This window comes from Sorex fumeus, unplaced genomic scaffold, assembly GCF_029834395.1.
Source record: "Sorex fumeus unplaced genomic scaffold, SorFum_2.1 ptg000002l, whole genome shotgun sequence".
Classification (NCBI taxonomy): Eukaryota; Metazoa; Chordata; class Mammalia; order Eulipotyphla; family Soricidae; genus Sorex; species Sorex fumeus.
In genome coordinates, this window is record NW_026606059.1 from 15848021 (window position 1) to 15864487 (window position 16467).

The window sequence follows — 16467 nt, forward strand, 5'->3', positions numbered from 1 at the left end:
ATGGCAGACAATATTCCCCATACTCTCTCTCCACTTTTGGGCATGATGGTTTGTAATGCAGATACTGAGAGGTTACCATGTTTGGTCCATTATCTACTTTCAGCACACATCTCCCCTCCCAACTGATCCCTCCTACCATCATTTTCTTAGTGATCCCTTCTCTATTCCAGCTGCCTTCTCCCCTTTTGTTCATGAGGCAGTCTTCCAACAGGAAGATACTTTTAATGATTTTTATTTGCCCGGATGAAGAAGCATCATTTATTTTTTATCTGCTGTAATTTCAGATGAATTCTTCTGCAATGCTCTCCCATCTGTTAAAGCATTTTCATCAATGTCACTCACAGGTGAAACATTCAATAGTAATTGTAAGAAGCAAGTCATCTTGTCGAAGTATGTAGAACACAAACTGAAGTGAACAAAAGGAAAATAAAGCAAAACACCACTGAAGATAAAAAGAAGAACATAGATATAATGCATCTGAGGAGACCTGATGACCGGTGTCAAAACTAAGAACAAAGACACAGCTATTGTTCCAAACACAAAAGGCAACCGCACCTGAGGGAGAAAAAAAATTACTATTAGAGGACTTGGAGATTTTTATAAATAATAATGTACAAGACATTTAAAATATACAAACATTTGTTGGATATTGGTCATGTTCAAAGGATTAAAAAATACCATTTTTTCCTGTTTTTACATAGAAGAAAATTATCTGCTGAGAATCTTGCTAGAACTATAACACAATGAAATAAAAGACTTACTTATTAGTTTTTTTTCCCTGAAACCCTAATATTTTCAGCTATTTATACTGCACTGCACTGTCCTACCGCTGTTCATCAATTTCCTAGAGCGGACACTAGTAACGTCTCCATTGTGAGACTTATTACTGTTTTTGGCATATCGAATAGATCATGGGGAGCATGTCAGGCTTTGCCGTGGGTGGGATACTCTTGGTAGCTTGCCCAGCTCTCCAACAGGGGCAGAAGAATTGAACCCAAGTTGGCCGTGTGCAAGACAAACACCCTACCCACTATGCTATCATCCAGGACCATTTTATACTACTTACTCATATTTCTGTTTGTTTCCTTGTTTGTTTTAGGGCCATATTCAGGAGTGCTCAGGGTTGACTCCTAGCTCTGTGCTCATGGAGCACTCCTATCAGTGCTTCGGTACTATCTGCCATGTTGGGGTTCGAACCAGGACCGCTGTATGCAAGGCAAGTGTTCTGCCTGCCTGCTGGACTATATCTCTAGCTCCTTCATTCCGTCTTTGGATGAAGAAATTCTGAAACATTCCACACTATAAAGCATAAACATTTTTTTTTTGCTATAAAAGTTTTCTAACTTTTCTATTTTCAATCAGGCAATGCTAAAATTATTGTTTTTTGGACATCAACCTAATATATTATCCTTATATAATCCATTTTAAGCATAGAAGGACCATGGGCTTTGGAATAACTTTTTATGATTCTGACTCTTCATTTACAAGATGATATGTATATGTGAATTTATATTATTAATTACATGTTTATGTATTCAGTAAGCAATAAATCTCAGTTAAACATTATTATAATTAGTATCATTGTATTTTGTTTTACATTTCTCTATTGCCTGTTAGTCTATCATTGATGATGAATGATAAATTTACTTACATGTCTTTTAGGTATTTCAATTAGTGTTTTTCACAAAGTATCTTCATAGTACACTTTTATTGAATCATTGAATAATTTATAAAAAAATCACTGCCTATTTCTTCAGTTTTTAAATACGGATTTTTGATTCTAAAACAAATAATTAGAATCTCTCAAGGTGAAGTCTAAAAATTCTAGTTTATGAAAGAACTCCTCAAGTTATTCCATTTTTTTGAGTGATAGCACAGCGGTAGGGCATTTGCCTTGCGCGCAGCCAGCCCGGCCGAGCCAAGTTCGATTCCTCCGCCCTTCTCGGAGAGCCTGGCAAGCTACCGAGAGTATCTCGCCCAATATGCCAAAACACAGTAACAACAAGTCTCAAAATGGAGACATTACTGGGCCCGCTCGAGCAAATAGATGAACAATGGGAGGACAGACAGAGTTTGAAAATCTCATTCCTTAACTATGTTATTACTTAATTTTTAAGTTTGGATTTCTAGTCAATTCCTATATTTTGCTGAGATTTTCCTGTAAATAATCTGCTACCATATTTTATTTTGCTATATCTAATGTACATAACTTTAAAAGCCCTTTGCTTGTAGAATTTTCTTTATTGGTAAAACAAGAGCTGTTTAGAACTTACATCATTTCAAAAGGAATTTACAGGCCTAACAATGACATATATATATATATATATACATATATATGTGTGTGTATGCATATCTAGTGAACTGTATTAATCATAAGCCATATTTACAATTAAATGACTAATTTCAAATTTTAAACTTTCTGGAATTTTAATATTGAAAAAAATGATGATTTGACAAAAGTCCAATTATCTGTAAAAAAATGTTACCTAGAAACATAAGTATTCTTGATATAATATTAGAAAGACTTTTCTTCCGTGTGTGTACATATTAAAAGACTACTTACTATATTATGTAAAAATATCCCACTTAACCTCCTGGTTGAATGAATATAGAAATGAGTAATTATTGTTGGGGGCTGGAGTGATATTGATGCGGGTAGGGCAGTTGTCTTGCACCTGGCCAACCTGGGTTTGATTCCCAGCATCCCATATGGTACCCCGAACACTGTCAGGAGAAATTCCTGAGTGCAGAGCCAGGAGTAATCTCTGTGTGTTGCTGGGTATGGTCCCAAAAGCAAAAAATAATAAAATAAAAGCAGTATTTTTATTAAACCCATAACGTATAGGTAGTTGAACTATAGGAGAAAATTTTAAGGAAAAAATTATTTGCTAGATTTGTATGAATCATTTCATGTAGCTTTTTCATAAGTTCAAGAGACACTGGGCAGACCCGTCTCACTAGAAGGGATTCAACATAATATCATGAAGAGGGCATTGGTCTGGGAAATTTGTCCCTCTTCCACTGAGATCTAGAGAAAACATTGTACACCCTAATGTGATCCTTAAGACTAAAGTTTTGCTAGTTGTATTTGCCATAATATAATGAGAAAATAAGATTCCTGTGCTAATCCTAACAATTACTAGTCTTGCACATTCTTTCCTGAGATTTCAAATGAAAAATGAACTAAGAAGCTTATGTGTCAACACTCAGAAAAACCCATAGAGATGAAGTGTTCCTGAAAGAGGCTTCCAATAACCTAGAAAGATTAGAGAACAGTCACTAAAAGTACTAAAATGCTCTTTAGGAATATGAAGGACATATTTTGTTGTGCGGGTTTGATTTACCTTATAAGGTCTGTAGAGGTTGGGCTCCTGGAATCTCAGTTTGAGTAAACCGACCATCATTAGCCCAAGTTGAATCCAGCTTGAGAATCCCACATAATTCACCAAAATGATTAAGTCTGAGGTAAAAACTATAAAGCAGGAAAAGATGAGCATCTGAATCATAGCTGCAACTGGACAGGAGTGAATATTGAGAGATGAAAAAATCGAAGGTAGTTGACCCTCCTGACTGGCAACATAAAATAACCTTGATGTTGAAAATATATTACAATTAAGGGAACTAAATATTGAAGAAGAAACACCAATTGAAATGACCCATTGCAAGGATGGAAATACTCTATCGACCCAGGTGACAGCAACAGCTTCTGTGAAAAAAAGAAAAAAAGAGACAAAAATCAGTAAGTGATACAAAGTTCTACCATACAGAAACTTTAACATAATTACAAAACTTAGGAACAATAACAGGCTTGTAAGTTCTTGTAATTACCTTAACCAAGATAAGGAAACTTCCTTCTATCCTTAGTTTGCTTGAAATCATGAGTATTAGATTTTCAAAAAATATATATATATATATATTTATTAGGACACCAACATTGTAAAGTGACATTGTTCTTTTTAAATATTAATGTAGTCACTTAATCACTTAATCACTTAACTTCCCGTTAATCGTCGATTTGCTCGAGCGGGCGCCAGTAACGTCTCAATTTGTCCCTGTTGCGTGCTAGTGTAGCCCAATGGCGTCTGTTCGCTCTAGGAACACAAAGAGCCTCAAACCTATCGTTCATGATCTTGATGAAGAAGTCTGACCATCTGGTAGGTGGGCGGCCACGCGGTCTTTTGACATCCCGTGGGATCCAGTCGGTAACAGCTCTAGTCCAGCGGTTGTCTCTAAATCTCATTACGTGATCAGCCCATCTGATTTTTGACACCTTGGCAAACGAGACAGCATACCTGATTCTTGATCGTGGATGGAGGTCGGAACTCTGGATTCTTTCTCTCATTTGAGTGAAACGTGATATTCCAAGCATAGCTCTTTCAATTCTTCTTTGGGAGACCGGAATAGCATTCTCATCCTGTTTGCGTAGGGCCCAGGTCTCTGAGGCATATGTTAATGCAGGAAGAACAGTGGAATCAAAGAGACGTGCCCGGAGGTTCTTCGTCCTCTTAGCTATTTCTTCGACGTTCTTGAAGGCGTTCCAAGCCGCTCTCTTCCTCCTGCGCAGCTCGGGTGCCAGGTCATTTGTCATGTTGACTTCTCGACCTAGGTACACATAGCTCTTGTATTCGGAGATGGTCGTTCCGTTGCGAGCGAATGGGGCATCAGGAACGAGGCTGTTTCTCATAAACATTGTCTTCGTAAGATTCAGCTGTAGTCCTACCTTTCCACACTCACGGTCAAAGTCAGCCAGCATTTGTGCCGCTTGGCTGATGTTTGGTGTTATTAAAACAATGTCATCAGGAAAGTGGAGGTGGTGTAGTTGCCGACCATCTATCTTCACTCCCATTCCTCCCCATTCCAGTCGTCGCATGATGTTCTCAAGGGTGGCACTGAAGAGTTTCAGTGAAATGGTATCACCCTGCCAAACCCCTCTCTTGACATCAACGATCACTTCTTTGTAGAATGGTGAGGTCCTGGTAGTGAATCCGCAATACAGCTCACGGAGGATCCTGATGTATTGGGCTTGAATGCCCTGATTGGCTAGGGCTTCAATGACCGCTTCCATCTCAACAGAATCAAAGGCCTTCTTTAAATCAATGAACGTTAAACAGAGCGGCATCTTGAACTCCCGAGAAACCTCAATGAGCTTGGTTATTGTGTGGATATGTTCGATGGTGCTGAATCCTTTGCGGTTCTTTGCTATTGGGGTTCTTTGATTTACAAACCAATTGTATTTATTTATGTAATTTTAAGTTTTTATTAGTGAAACACCATGAAGTACAGTTGTAGATGTACAATTTTTTGTGCTTGGGTTTCAATTATACAATGATCCTCCACCACCATCCCTCCACCAGTGCCCATTTTCCACCACCACGGATCCCAGTATCCCTCCCCCCCCATCTCCCCTCGCCTGCCCCCGTTCCACCCTGCCTCTGTGGCAGGACATTCCCTTTTGTTCTCTCTCTCCTTTTGGGTCCTGTGGTTTGCAAAAGAGGCATTGCATGGCAATCATGTTCGGTCTATAGTCTACTTTTAGCATGCTTCTCCCATCCTGGGAGAATCTTCCCAACACCCTTTATTTGGTGCTCCCTTCTCTATCTGAGCTGCCTTTTCCCCTAGCATGTGTGGCTGGCCTCCAAGTCATGAAGCCATGGAGCAAACCTCCTGGTACTTATCTCGGCTATTCTTGGGTGTTAGTCTCCTATTTTGTTTCTTTATGTTCCCCAGATGAATGCAATCTTTCTGTGTCTATCCCGCTCTTTCTGACTCATTTCGCTTAGCATGATACTTTCCATGTAGTACCACTTGTATGTAAATTTCATGACTTCATCTTTTCTAACAGCTACATAGTACTCCATTGTGTAGAGGTACCAAAGTTTCTTTAACCAGTCATCTGTTCTCAGGCACTCAGGTTTTTTCCAGATTCTGGCTAAAACCAATTGTATTTAGATGTCAAATTAATCTTGACAAGACTCGCTTTGTCACCATGCATTCTATTTTCAGTAGTGCTAGATACAATTTATTGGTCTTAAATGCACTGTCACATTGTTTTTCATACAACACTTGTTACATGTAATATTTATGTAATTTTTTTGGTGGTAAATTACATGCAACATAAAATTGGCAATTTTAAAATGTTTTAACGTTAATCCATTAGTATTAGTTACATCAAAAAATATTGTACAGGGGCTGGAGCAATAGCACAGCAGGTGGGGCATTTGCCCTGCAGGCGGCCAACCCAAGTTTGATTCCCAGCATCTCATATGGTCCCCTGAGCACCGCCAGGGGTAATTCCTGAGTGCAGAGCCAGGAGTAATCATTGTGCATTGCCAGGTATGACCCAAAAAGCAAAAAAAAAATTGTACAATCATCTCCAGTATTTCTAAAACTTCTTCAGGATTTTAGATATCATCCTGTACCTGTCAAGTGATAACTTATTATTTTCACCTAACTCATCCCCCTGATAACTTATGTTCTATCATCATTCTCTATGAATTGGTCTATTGGACATTTCATATGTGTGCAACCATATATAGGCTGCAAAGATAGAACACTGGGTAGAGCACTTGCCTTGTTCAAGGCCAACCCAGGTTTGACCTCTTGCACCCCATATAAACTCCCAAGCCCCACCAAGAGTGATCCCTGAGCACAGACCCTAGAGCCAGACCTGAGCATCAAACTCCCAAAATCCCCCCCCACCAAAAGTGTTATCATATAATGTTTATTCTATTATGTCTAGTTTGATTCACTCAGAAAAATGTGCATTACCTAAGGATGGTAGAAATAAGGGCCAGAAGGGTGGCCTCAAGGCTTGGAAGCTGATCTTGTGTGCTGGGCGAAAGGCAAGTGGGATGGAGAAGAGACCACTAAGTAAATGATGGTTGGATGGATCATTTGGGATGAGAGATGTGTGCTGAATGTAGACTATGGACCAAACATGATGGCTGCTTAGTGCCTATACTGCAAACAATAACACTGAAATTGAGAGAGTAAGAGGGAATGTGACTGCCACAGAGGCTGGGGATGGGAAGGGGTGGAGGTGGTGAGAGGGACACTGGGAACATTGGTGGTGGAGAATGGGCACTGGTGGAGGGATGAGTACTTGAACATTGTTTGATTGAAATGTAATCACGAAAATTTGTAAGTTTGTAACTGTATCTCACAATGATTCATTAAAATAAAAAATTCAGTACTTATAGTACTTGTATAATAAAAAGAAAAATGTGAATTAATTCAAGTTGTAGTGTGTACTGGAATTTCATTCCTATTCAAAAGAAGAAAGACTAGCATTTTTTTGTGTATATCTTCCACATTTTGATTATCCATTCATCCATAATGAATACTAAAGTTATTTCTTTTTTGGCATATCTTTTTTTCTTTTGGGGCCATACTTCGTGATGCTCAGGGGTTACTCCTGGCTCTGTGCTCAGAAATTACTGCTGGCAGTGCTTAGGGAAACATATGAGATGTCGGGAACTGAACCTGGGTTGACCGTGTGCAAGGCAAAAACCCTGTCTGCTGTGCTATTGGTCTGTTTTTTTTTTTGCTTTTTTTTGGGGGGGAGGTCACACCTGGCGATGCTCCGGGTTTACTCCTGGCTCTGCACTCAGCAGTTACTTCTGGTAGTGCTCAGGGGACCATATGGGATGCTGGGATTCGAACCCGGGTTGGCCGCATGCAAGGCAAAAGCCCTACCCACTGTGTGTGCTATTGCTCTGGCCCCAACTCAAATTATTTCTACCTTTTGAGTTTTGTAAAGAATAACAGTACTTGTAATTTGTATTATTGAATGGTCAATTCATACAAACATTTATTTGAATCTCAGTTTTCTACCTAAATACCTAAGAGTTGAATTGTTGGGTCATAAGGTCAGTCTATGATTTTTAGGTTTTTAAGGAACCTAAGATTGGCTTTCATAGCCATATGAACTATCTCACAGTCCCATCAGCAATGGATCACTTGATCACTTGACTTCCCGTTAATTGCTGATTTGCTCGAGCAGGCGCCAGTAACGTCTCCATTTGTTCCTGTCGCATGCTACTGTAGCCCAATGACATCTATTCATTCTAGGAAAACGAAGAGCCTCAAACCAATCATTCATGATCTTGATGAAGAAGTCTGACCATCTGGTAGGTGGGCGGCCACGCAGTCTTTTGACATCTCGTGGAATCCAGTCGGTAACAGCTCTAGTCCAGCAGTTGTCTCTAGATCTCATTATGGGACCAGCCCATCTGATTTTTGATGCATTGGCAAACGAGACAGCATCCCTGATTCTTGAGCGTTGAGAGAGGTCGGAACTTCAGATTCTTTCTCTCATTTGAGTGAAACGTGCATAGCTCTTTCAATTCCTCTTTGGGAGACCCAAATAGCGTTCTCATCCTATTTGCTTAGGGCCCAGGTCTCTGAGGAGTAGGTTAATGCAGGAAGAACAGTGGAATGAAAGAGATGTGCCTGGATCCGGAGGTTCTTCATCCTCTTAGCTGTTTCTTCTATGCTCTTGAAGGCATTCCAAGTCACTCTCTTCCTCCTACAAAGTTCGGGTGACAGGTCATTGGTCATGTTGACTTCTCAACCTAGGTACACATAACTGCTGCATTCGGAGATAGTCGTTCTGTTGAGAGCGAATGGAGCATCAGGAATGAGGCTGTTTCTCATAAACATTGTCTTCGTAAGATTCAGCTGTAGTCCAACCTTTCCACACTCATGGTTGAAGTTGGCCAGCATTTGTGCTGCTTGGGTAATGTTTGGTGCTATTAAAACAGTGTCATCAGCAAAGCGGAGGTGGTGTAGTTGCCGACCATCTATCTTCACTCCCATTCCTTCCCATTCCAGTCATCGCATGACGTCCTCCCTGCCGCACCCCTCTCTTGACATCAATGATTACTTCTTTGTAGAATGGTGAGATTCTGGTAGTGAATTCATAATAGAGCTCATGAAGGATCCTGATGTATTGAGTTTGAATGCCCTGATTGGCTAGGGCTTCGATGACTGCTTCCGTCTCAACAGAATCAAAGGCCTTCTTTAAATCAATGAACGTTAGACAGAGTGGCATCTTGAACTCTCGAGAAACCTCAATGAGCTTGGTTATCGTGTGGATATGGTCGATGGTGCTGAATCCTTTGCGGAACCCGGCTTGCTCGCATGGTTGTCCTTCATCTAGTGTTCTGCCAATCCTATTTAGGATGACTCGAGTGAACAACTTGTAGATGACAGACAACAGGCAGATCAGGAGATAGTTGCCAATGTTGTGGATGTCTCCCTTCTTGTACAGTAGTACAGTCCTGCTGGTTTTCCATTGGGACGGAACCTTGCATTCAGACAGGTAGTGTGTGAAGAGCCGAGCCAGCGTATTGATGAGTACTGACGGCAGATTCTTCAGGTGTTCAGGTCTGACCTTGTCTGGGCCGGGTGCTGTTCATTTCTTTACTGATGAAATGTCATGTCGGATTTCTCTACAATCTCACCAATTCCTGTTTTGTTTTGTGGCAATGTTCAGTGGTGTGTGTGTGTATGTGTGCGTGTGTATGTGTGTGTATAGGACATTATTAAGTAGAATGACATTTTCACATAGGGATTCTAGAGGGAAAAGAGAATTATTATTTAAAGTCATATAACAACTACTGACTACCAATTGACTTCTATTGATTTATTCTCTGATAATTCCACTTACCGTTCCTTAAAGTTTTGTTGGAGCAAGAAATATGAAATAAATTTGCTATGAGCCTGCTAAGGAGGCAGACTGGAAACAGGAAGGAAATGAGAACCTTGGTAGAGGGAGGGTCATCTTTACTAGCAATAACTTTTTATTTATTTATTTATTTATTTTATTTTATTTTTATTTTTAATGAATCACTGTGAGGTAGAGTTACAGCCTTACAAACTTTTGTGATTACGTTTCAGTCATACAATGATCAAGTACCCATCCTCCCACCAGTACCCATTCTTTACCACCAATGATCCCAGTATCCGTCCAGCCACTCCTACCCTATCCTCTTCCCTACCCCCCCCCCCCCACCTCTGTGGCAGACGCATTCCTTTCCACTATCTTTTGAGTATTATGGTTTGCAATACAGGTACTAAGTGGTCATCATGTTCTGTCCATAGTCTACTTTCAGCACGCATCTCCCACCCTGAGTGAGCCCTCCAAACATCATTTACTTGGTGATCTCTTCTCTATATCAGATCTACTAGCAATTACTTTGAACAATATAGTTGAATATTTGCAAACATCATGGTTGCTTAATTAAAATAAACTGTAGCACTGTAGCCCTGTACTCCTGTTGTTCATCGATTTTCTTAAGTGGGTACTAGTAACGTCTCCATTGTGAGACTTGTTACTGTGTTTGGCTTATCAAATATACCACGGGGAGCTTGCCAAGCTCTGCCGTGGGGGTGGGATACTCTCAGAGCTTGCTGGGCTCTCTGAGAGGGACAGAGGAATCGAACCCGAGTTGGCCGCATGCAAGGAAGGCAAACGCCCTACTCCAGCCCATGTCTGGGTGAAGCAGGGAAGGAAAAGATCAACGTTTTCTCGGGGTTGGGAGTCACAGTATGCTGACTACAAAAATTCACCTCCAGCACAGCAGGAGCTGATCAAACCCAATGGGGTAAACCCATAGTAGCGACCAAATTCAATGAATGACAACACTAACACAGAAGGCTCAACCAAAAGTAGAAAAAAAAATGAGAAAACTATAAACTACTTATCCCCAGTGAAAATAGATTTAAAAATTCTCTACAAAATCTTAGTGAGGGCTGGAGTGATACAACAGCAGGTAAGGCATGTGTATGCGGCTGACCAGGGTTCTATCCCCGGCACCCCATATGGTCCTCTAAGCACTGCCAGGAGGAATTCCTAAGTTCAGAACCAGGAGTAACCTCTGAGCATTGCCAGTGTGACCCAAAATGCTAAAAAACAAAACAAAACAAACAAACAAAACCCCCAAAAATCCAAATAACAAAAAGCCCTAGATCTTAGTGAATCAAATTCAACAGTCAAAAATTTAGCAATATACATTACAATATTCAACATCATGACCAAGTGGGATTCATTTCAGCCATGACATGACAGTTTGACATTTGTTTTTCTTTTTCAGGTCTCAGTAATTTGCATATTTCTGTTTCCAGACTTTATTTGCTTTAGTATGTGCTCTAAAGTAAATACATAAGCTTTGGTGTTTAAAGTTTATCTAAAATTTTATCTTTTGGGACTGAAGTGATAGCACAACAGGTAGGGCATTTGCCTTGCCTGAAGCCAACATGGCCGACCCAGGTTCGATCCCCAGCATCCCATATGGTCCCCCGAGCACCGCCAGAAGTGATTCCTGAGTGCATGAGCCAGGAGTGACCCCTGAGCATCGCTGGGTGTGACCCAAAAAGCAAATAAATAAATAAATAAAATTTTATCCTTAGATAAAATTCAATCGAACCAATTGAATACAATTATTTTAAGTTTTACAAAAATATCTACCATACAATAGAAACACCCTTTTATTCAGGAGAACAGAATAGAGTGTCTTTTATCTGGTTCTAAGTAGACTTACCTGAGGACATGATTTCATTTGGAGTCAGGACTGACAGGTAAGAAACATTAACTAATACGTAGATGATCGTCACAAAGGTAAGTGCAGTGATCACACACCTGGGAATATTCTTACTAGGCTGTTTTAGATCTCCTGCAACAACAATCACAAAACCCCAAATGAACACAATACAGAAAAAAAATCACTTATTAAAAGTGACATTGTTTAACCTTTGAAAGTAATTCTTATATGATAAAATAGAAAAAGAAAGCTTTGAGATAGCTTACTTTTAGAATGTTCATCATATCCTCGGTGAATTATTGATTCCAGTAGTCAGGGAATGGTGATAAATTCTGAGGCTTGAATACTCTATCTCTGAGATACTCATCATGAATCACTTGAAAAACAGAGGAAAGCTCAAAAATCCTGCACTCTTGGGCAGGAAAACAGGGGCTAATGCTTGACTTTGTGATCAACATGGTAGAAATATGTATAATGAAGGGATAACATAGTTCAATGGTTAATCTTATTACAATATTCTGAAATATTCTGAGATATATAGACATTTGTGCTCTTTTCTCACTTTGGGTTAAGTCTCTAGACTAATTTAATAGTGCATTAAATCTGAGAGCATATTGTCAATAATAAAATTAACAGTACTTATTTGGAAGATAAAAATTAAATTATTAATATGCACTACACAATTACCTCATATTGATTGAAAAGTCAAGCAAAAACATAAGACAATATTTATTTAAAGAGAAACACAGAAAAATATGTACTTAGCCCTTGAAATGGAGAAAACATTTCAAGTCTGAAAACAATGTAAAATTAAATATTCATAGTTTGATACAGTAGAGATTCAATTGTAGTTGTATGAACAAAAAAATTGTGTATTAAAAAATTTTATCATTGGGTCCCAAGAGATAGTAGTAGCACTGTAGCACTGTCCTCATGTTGTTCATCAATTTGTTTAAGTGGGCCCAGTAACATCTCCATTGTGAGACTTGTTGTTACTGTGTTTGGCATATTGAGTATGTCATGGGTAGCTTGCTAGGCTTTGCCGTGCGGGCAGGATACTCTCAGTAGCTTGTTGGGCTCTTGGAGAGGGGCAGAGGAACTGAACCCAGGTTGGCGGGGCCAGATGAGTGCAAGGCAAATGCCCTACCCACTGTGCTATGGCTCCAGCTGCCCCAAGAGGTAGTACAGTGATTAAAGCACATCCCTTGTATGTGGCCAACACATATTTGGTACCTAGCAGCATAAAGTCCCTTGAATATTTGTGGGTGCAGCCGCAGAGGTCCCCAAGGCCTGCTCTGGTGGCAGATACTCCCCAGCACTGCAGGGCGTGTGCAGCATTGCATCCTTGGGACTCTTGCATTGAACTGTTGATTGGATGGCTGAGAATTGCAGGGAAAGACCCCAGGAGCTACACCCAAATGACTTTGTCTAAAAATCCCTTTGATTTTTTGAGAGGGGGCTTAGGACACAACAGGCAATACTCAGGGGTTCTTTCTGCTCTGCACTCAGGGATTACTCCTGGTGATCATATGGGATGCTGGGGACGGAACCAGGGTCAAGGCAAATGCCCTACCCACTGTGTTATGTCTCTAGCCCTTAAAAATCTCACAAGCAAACTTAAAAGAGTGAAAATGGAAAAATAACTATCTTCTTACATGGAAAAGGGGTAAGTAGTATGAAAATTTATGTCTTCCTCTTGTTAATCGAAGAAAAAAGCGATCTCTACCATTGAGATTTAGTTATCCATATCTAAGAGAGAAAAGAAAAAAAAATTCTTTTTTCATGATGCAAATATGGTGGGCTGGAGCGATAGCACAGCGGTAGGGTGTTTGCCTTGAGAGCAGCCCGCCCGGCCGAGCCGGGTTCGATTCCTCCGCCCCTCTCAGAGAGCCCAGCAAGCTACCTAGGGTATCTCGCCTGCATGGCAAAGTCTGGCAAACTACCCATGGTGTATCCGATATGCCAAGCACAGTAACAACAAGGCTCACGATGGAGACGTTACTGGGCCCACTCAAGCAAATCTATGAACAACGGGAAGACAGTGACAGTTTTGATGAAGGAAAGTATGCATATGTCTTTGGGATTAATGTTTATACCTCTTTCTTTAAAATACATTGAGGAAAACATGGACTCTCTTAAGACTTCAGAGGAATCTTTAATGACAAATCATTTGTAAAGCAACAAAAAACAGAAACAAAGTAAAATAAACAAATATGTTTATTTTTTGAAAAGCTGAAAAGCTTCTGTACTGCAAAAGAAGTGAAGTTTAAAATAAAAAGACAGCCCACTCATTGGGTGAAAATATTTGCACATGAACATCAGATAGAGGGATAATATCGAGGATACAGGAAGTGCTCTCAAATCTCAATAATAACAAAAACCAACTACTCCAATGTTCACTGGAAGTGGGCGAATTTTAGGTAGTTGTTCATAGTAGGTAAAGTAAGCTAGTAAAAGACAATTATTGGATAGTTCTACTCTTGTGAAATATGAATACAAAGTAATTGAGAGAAAACAATAAAGCTTATTTCTAATCTAGGTAAAATCTATGGTAGCTTCCAAAAGTGTAAGTGAGGGAGTAGAAGGAATGGGTAGATGATGATGGATAGCACTGAAACTTTGATCATGGATACAGTGAATATGATACACGTGCAAAATTATGAAACTAGAGACTGGATAGCACAGTGGGTAAGGTACTTGCCTTGTATGTGACTGACCTGGGTTCAATGCCTTGCATCACTTATGATTCTCCAAGCACTGTCAGAAATAATTTCTGAGTGCAGAGTCAGAAGCATTCCCTGAGCATTACTGGGTAGGTGTGGCCCCCAAACAAACAAGCAAAAATCATGAAACTAAGTACCTGGAACTCCACAATTCCATAAGATAAGATGAACCAATGATTAGAAAACAACACAAAAAAAGATGTTTTTCTATTTTCTTTTTTTGTTTTTTTGGGTCACACTCTGGCATTGCACAGGGGTTACTCCTGGCTCTGCACTCAGGAATCACTCCTGGTGGTGCTCAGGAGACCATATGGGATGCTGGGAATCGAACCGGGGTCGGCCGCGTGCAAGGCAAACGCCCTACCCGCTGTGCTATTGCTCCAGCCCCTCTATTTTCTTTTCACTGGTCTTGGGTCCACTTCCATTGGTGCTTTGGGGCAACTTCTGGCTCTATGTTCAGGGTTCACTTCTGGGGGTCTTCGGGGAACTGTGTTGTGCAGGGGATTGAGCCTGGGTCTCCTACATGCATACTAACAGCTCACTGCATTCGCATTTTCTCTCCATTCCAAGAAAAAGATTTTAAGACTGAACTTCTCTTTTTCAATAAAAGAATGCAGTCACAGGAAATCTTTGCACTCCTTAGCTTTGGTTCATTTGTTTTAATTTGGAAAAAAAAAACACAAAGACTGGAAAATCTTAATTCCCAACTTTGAAAACTGACCTTTGCAGAGTTTCACGCATTCCACCTAGTGGATCAAACCAAGAAACACACTATATCAAAAGCAATCTAGTATTTTTTTTTTTCTCTTAGACTGAAGATGCTTAAATTTTTTATCAGTGTTCATTGTCATCTCAGGTTGATTTTTTAGAATTAAAAAAATTTGAATCTTACCTGCTATTCGCACAAGGACTCCCCAGCCTGAATACGCATATAATCCTTGGAGGAAGGCCTCTGCTATCTGTGCGGCGTCTGGAATTTCACCATCAAAAGCTTTCTCAAAAGCGGCGAGGTTTTCTTTCTTCCCTTTCACCAGCAGCACGATTCCAGTCAGAGAGATGCAGCAGAGAACCATCATTTTCACGGCGGTCGTGACAGTCTGAAACCAAGCGATCCCTCGCACTCCTCGGGCGTTCAGGATTCCCAAACAGCACAGAATGGCTAAAGCCAAACATTTCTTGGGCAGTTCAGGAACGGAACATCCCGGGTAGAAAGGCTGTATGATATACCCTGCTAGTAATAAGCTGAAGGCAGCATTTTCTGCTGGGGCACTAAATAGGTTAATCCAGACAGTAAAGAAAGCAATAAGAGGGCCCAGAGATCTTTTGAGGAAAAAATACTGTGCTCCACTTCTTGGAAAGGTGGTTCCCAGCTCGGCATGGCAGAGGGCTGCCATCACAGACACCACAGCAGAGGCGGCCCAGATACTGAGGGAGACCCCCACGTTGAGTGAGGAGTATTTCAAAACTCCTTTAGGAGACATAAATATTCCTGCACCTATTATGATACTGAATAAAAATACTGTCCCATGGAAATACCCGATTACTCTCTGAAGCTGAGGACTTTGCATTTTCTTGGATCTGAAACTTAATTGTCCAAGTTAACTTGAATTGATAGTTTTTGCTGTTGGCTGTCCTTCTGGAAAACTTGAGGCAACCTTCTTGTAGGTAAGGGTTCTGCCTGCCTCCTCTTTGGGTGCAGTGTTAACCTAGTAGAAATTTCAGTTTAAGATCTCAGAAACTTGAGTTCAATTAACGTACAGGTTAAAATTTTTTGAGATCTAAGGACTAGAGTTTACATGTTTAATATATAAACACTCAATGTGCTAAAACGTTTAATCTGTCAAACATTAATGTGTTAAGTGATTACACATTAAGTATTTAAAAAGTTATGTGCAAATTGAATCTGTTAGACACAGTTAGTTGGGAATGAAAGAAAAAAAATTTCAATGCAAACGTAGCTACATTGATTTCCACCCTTAGAATTCCATGGTATAAAAGTCAGCACTTGTACTCTGAATTTGGGAGAGATGGCGTGTGTGGGGGGGTGCCAAGTAGTACTCAGGAGTCCTGAGGTCCCACTGGCGATTCTTGGCCACCAGGCTGGTGACTCCTTGGAAGGCCTCGCCAATGTCGTACTGCTCAGACTCCTGGTCCTGGGGATGGCAGAAGGCACCCAGCTGGGAATCAGAAACTCTACACAT

At 40.4% G+C, this 16467-nt stretch overlaps 1 protein-coding gene across 1 annotated transcript; it reads right to left on the minus strand.

Moving 5' to 3' along the window:
• Positions 1-258: 258 nt before the first annotated feature.
• SLC7A13 (solute carrier family 7 member 13) lies at positions 259-15834 on the minus strand. Its single transcript, XM_056112641.1, has 4 exons — positions 15159-15834; positions 11544-11675; positions 3345-3472; positions 259-555 (listed from the first exon to the last, which is right to left on the minus strand). The coding sequence occupies exons 1-4, from the start codon at positions 15832-15834 to the stop codon at positions 259-261; spliced, it is 1233 nt and encodes a 410-aa protein (XP_055968616.1).
• Between the last annotated feature and the right edge of the window lie 633 nt (positions 15835-16467).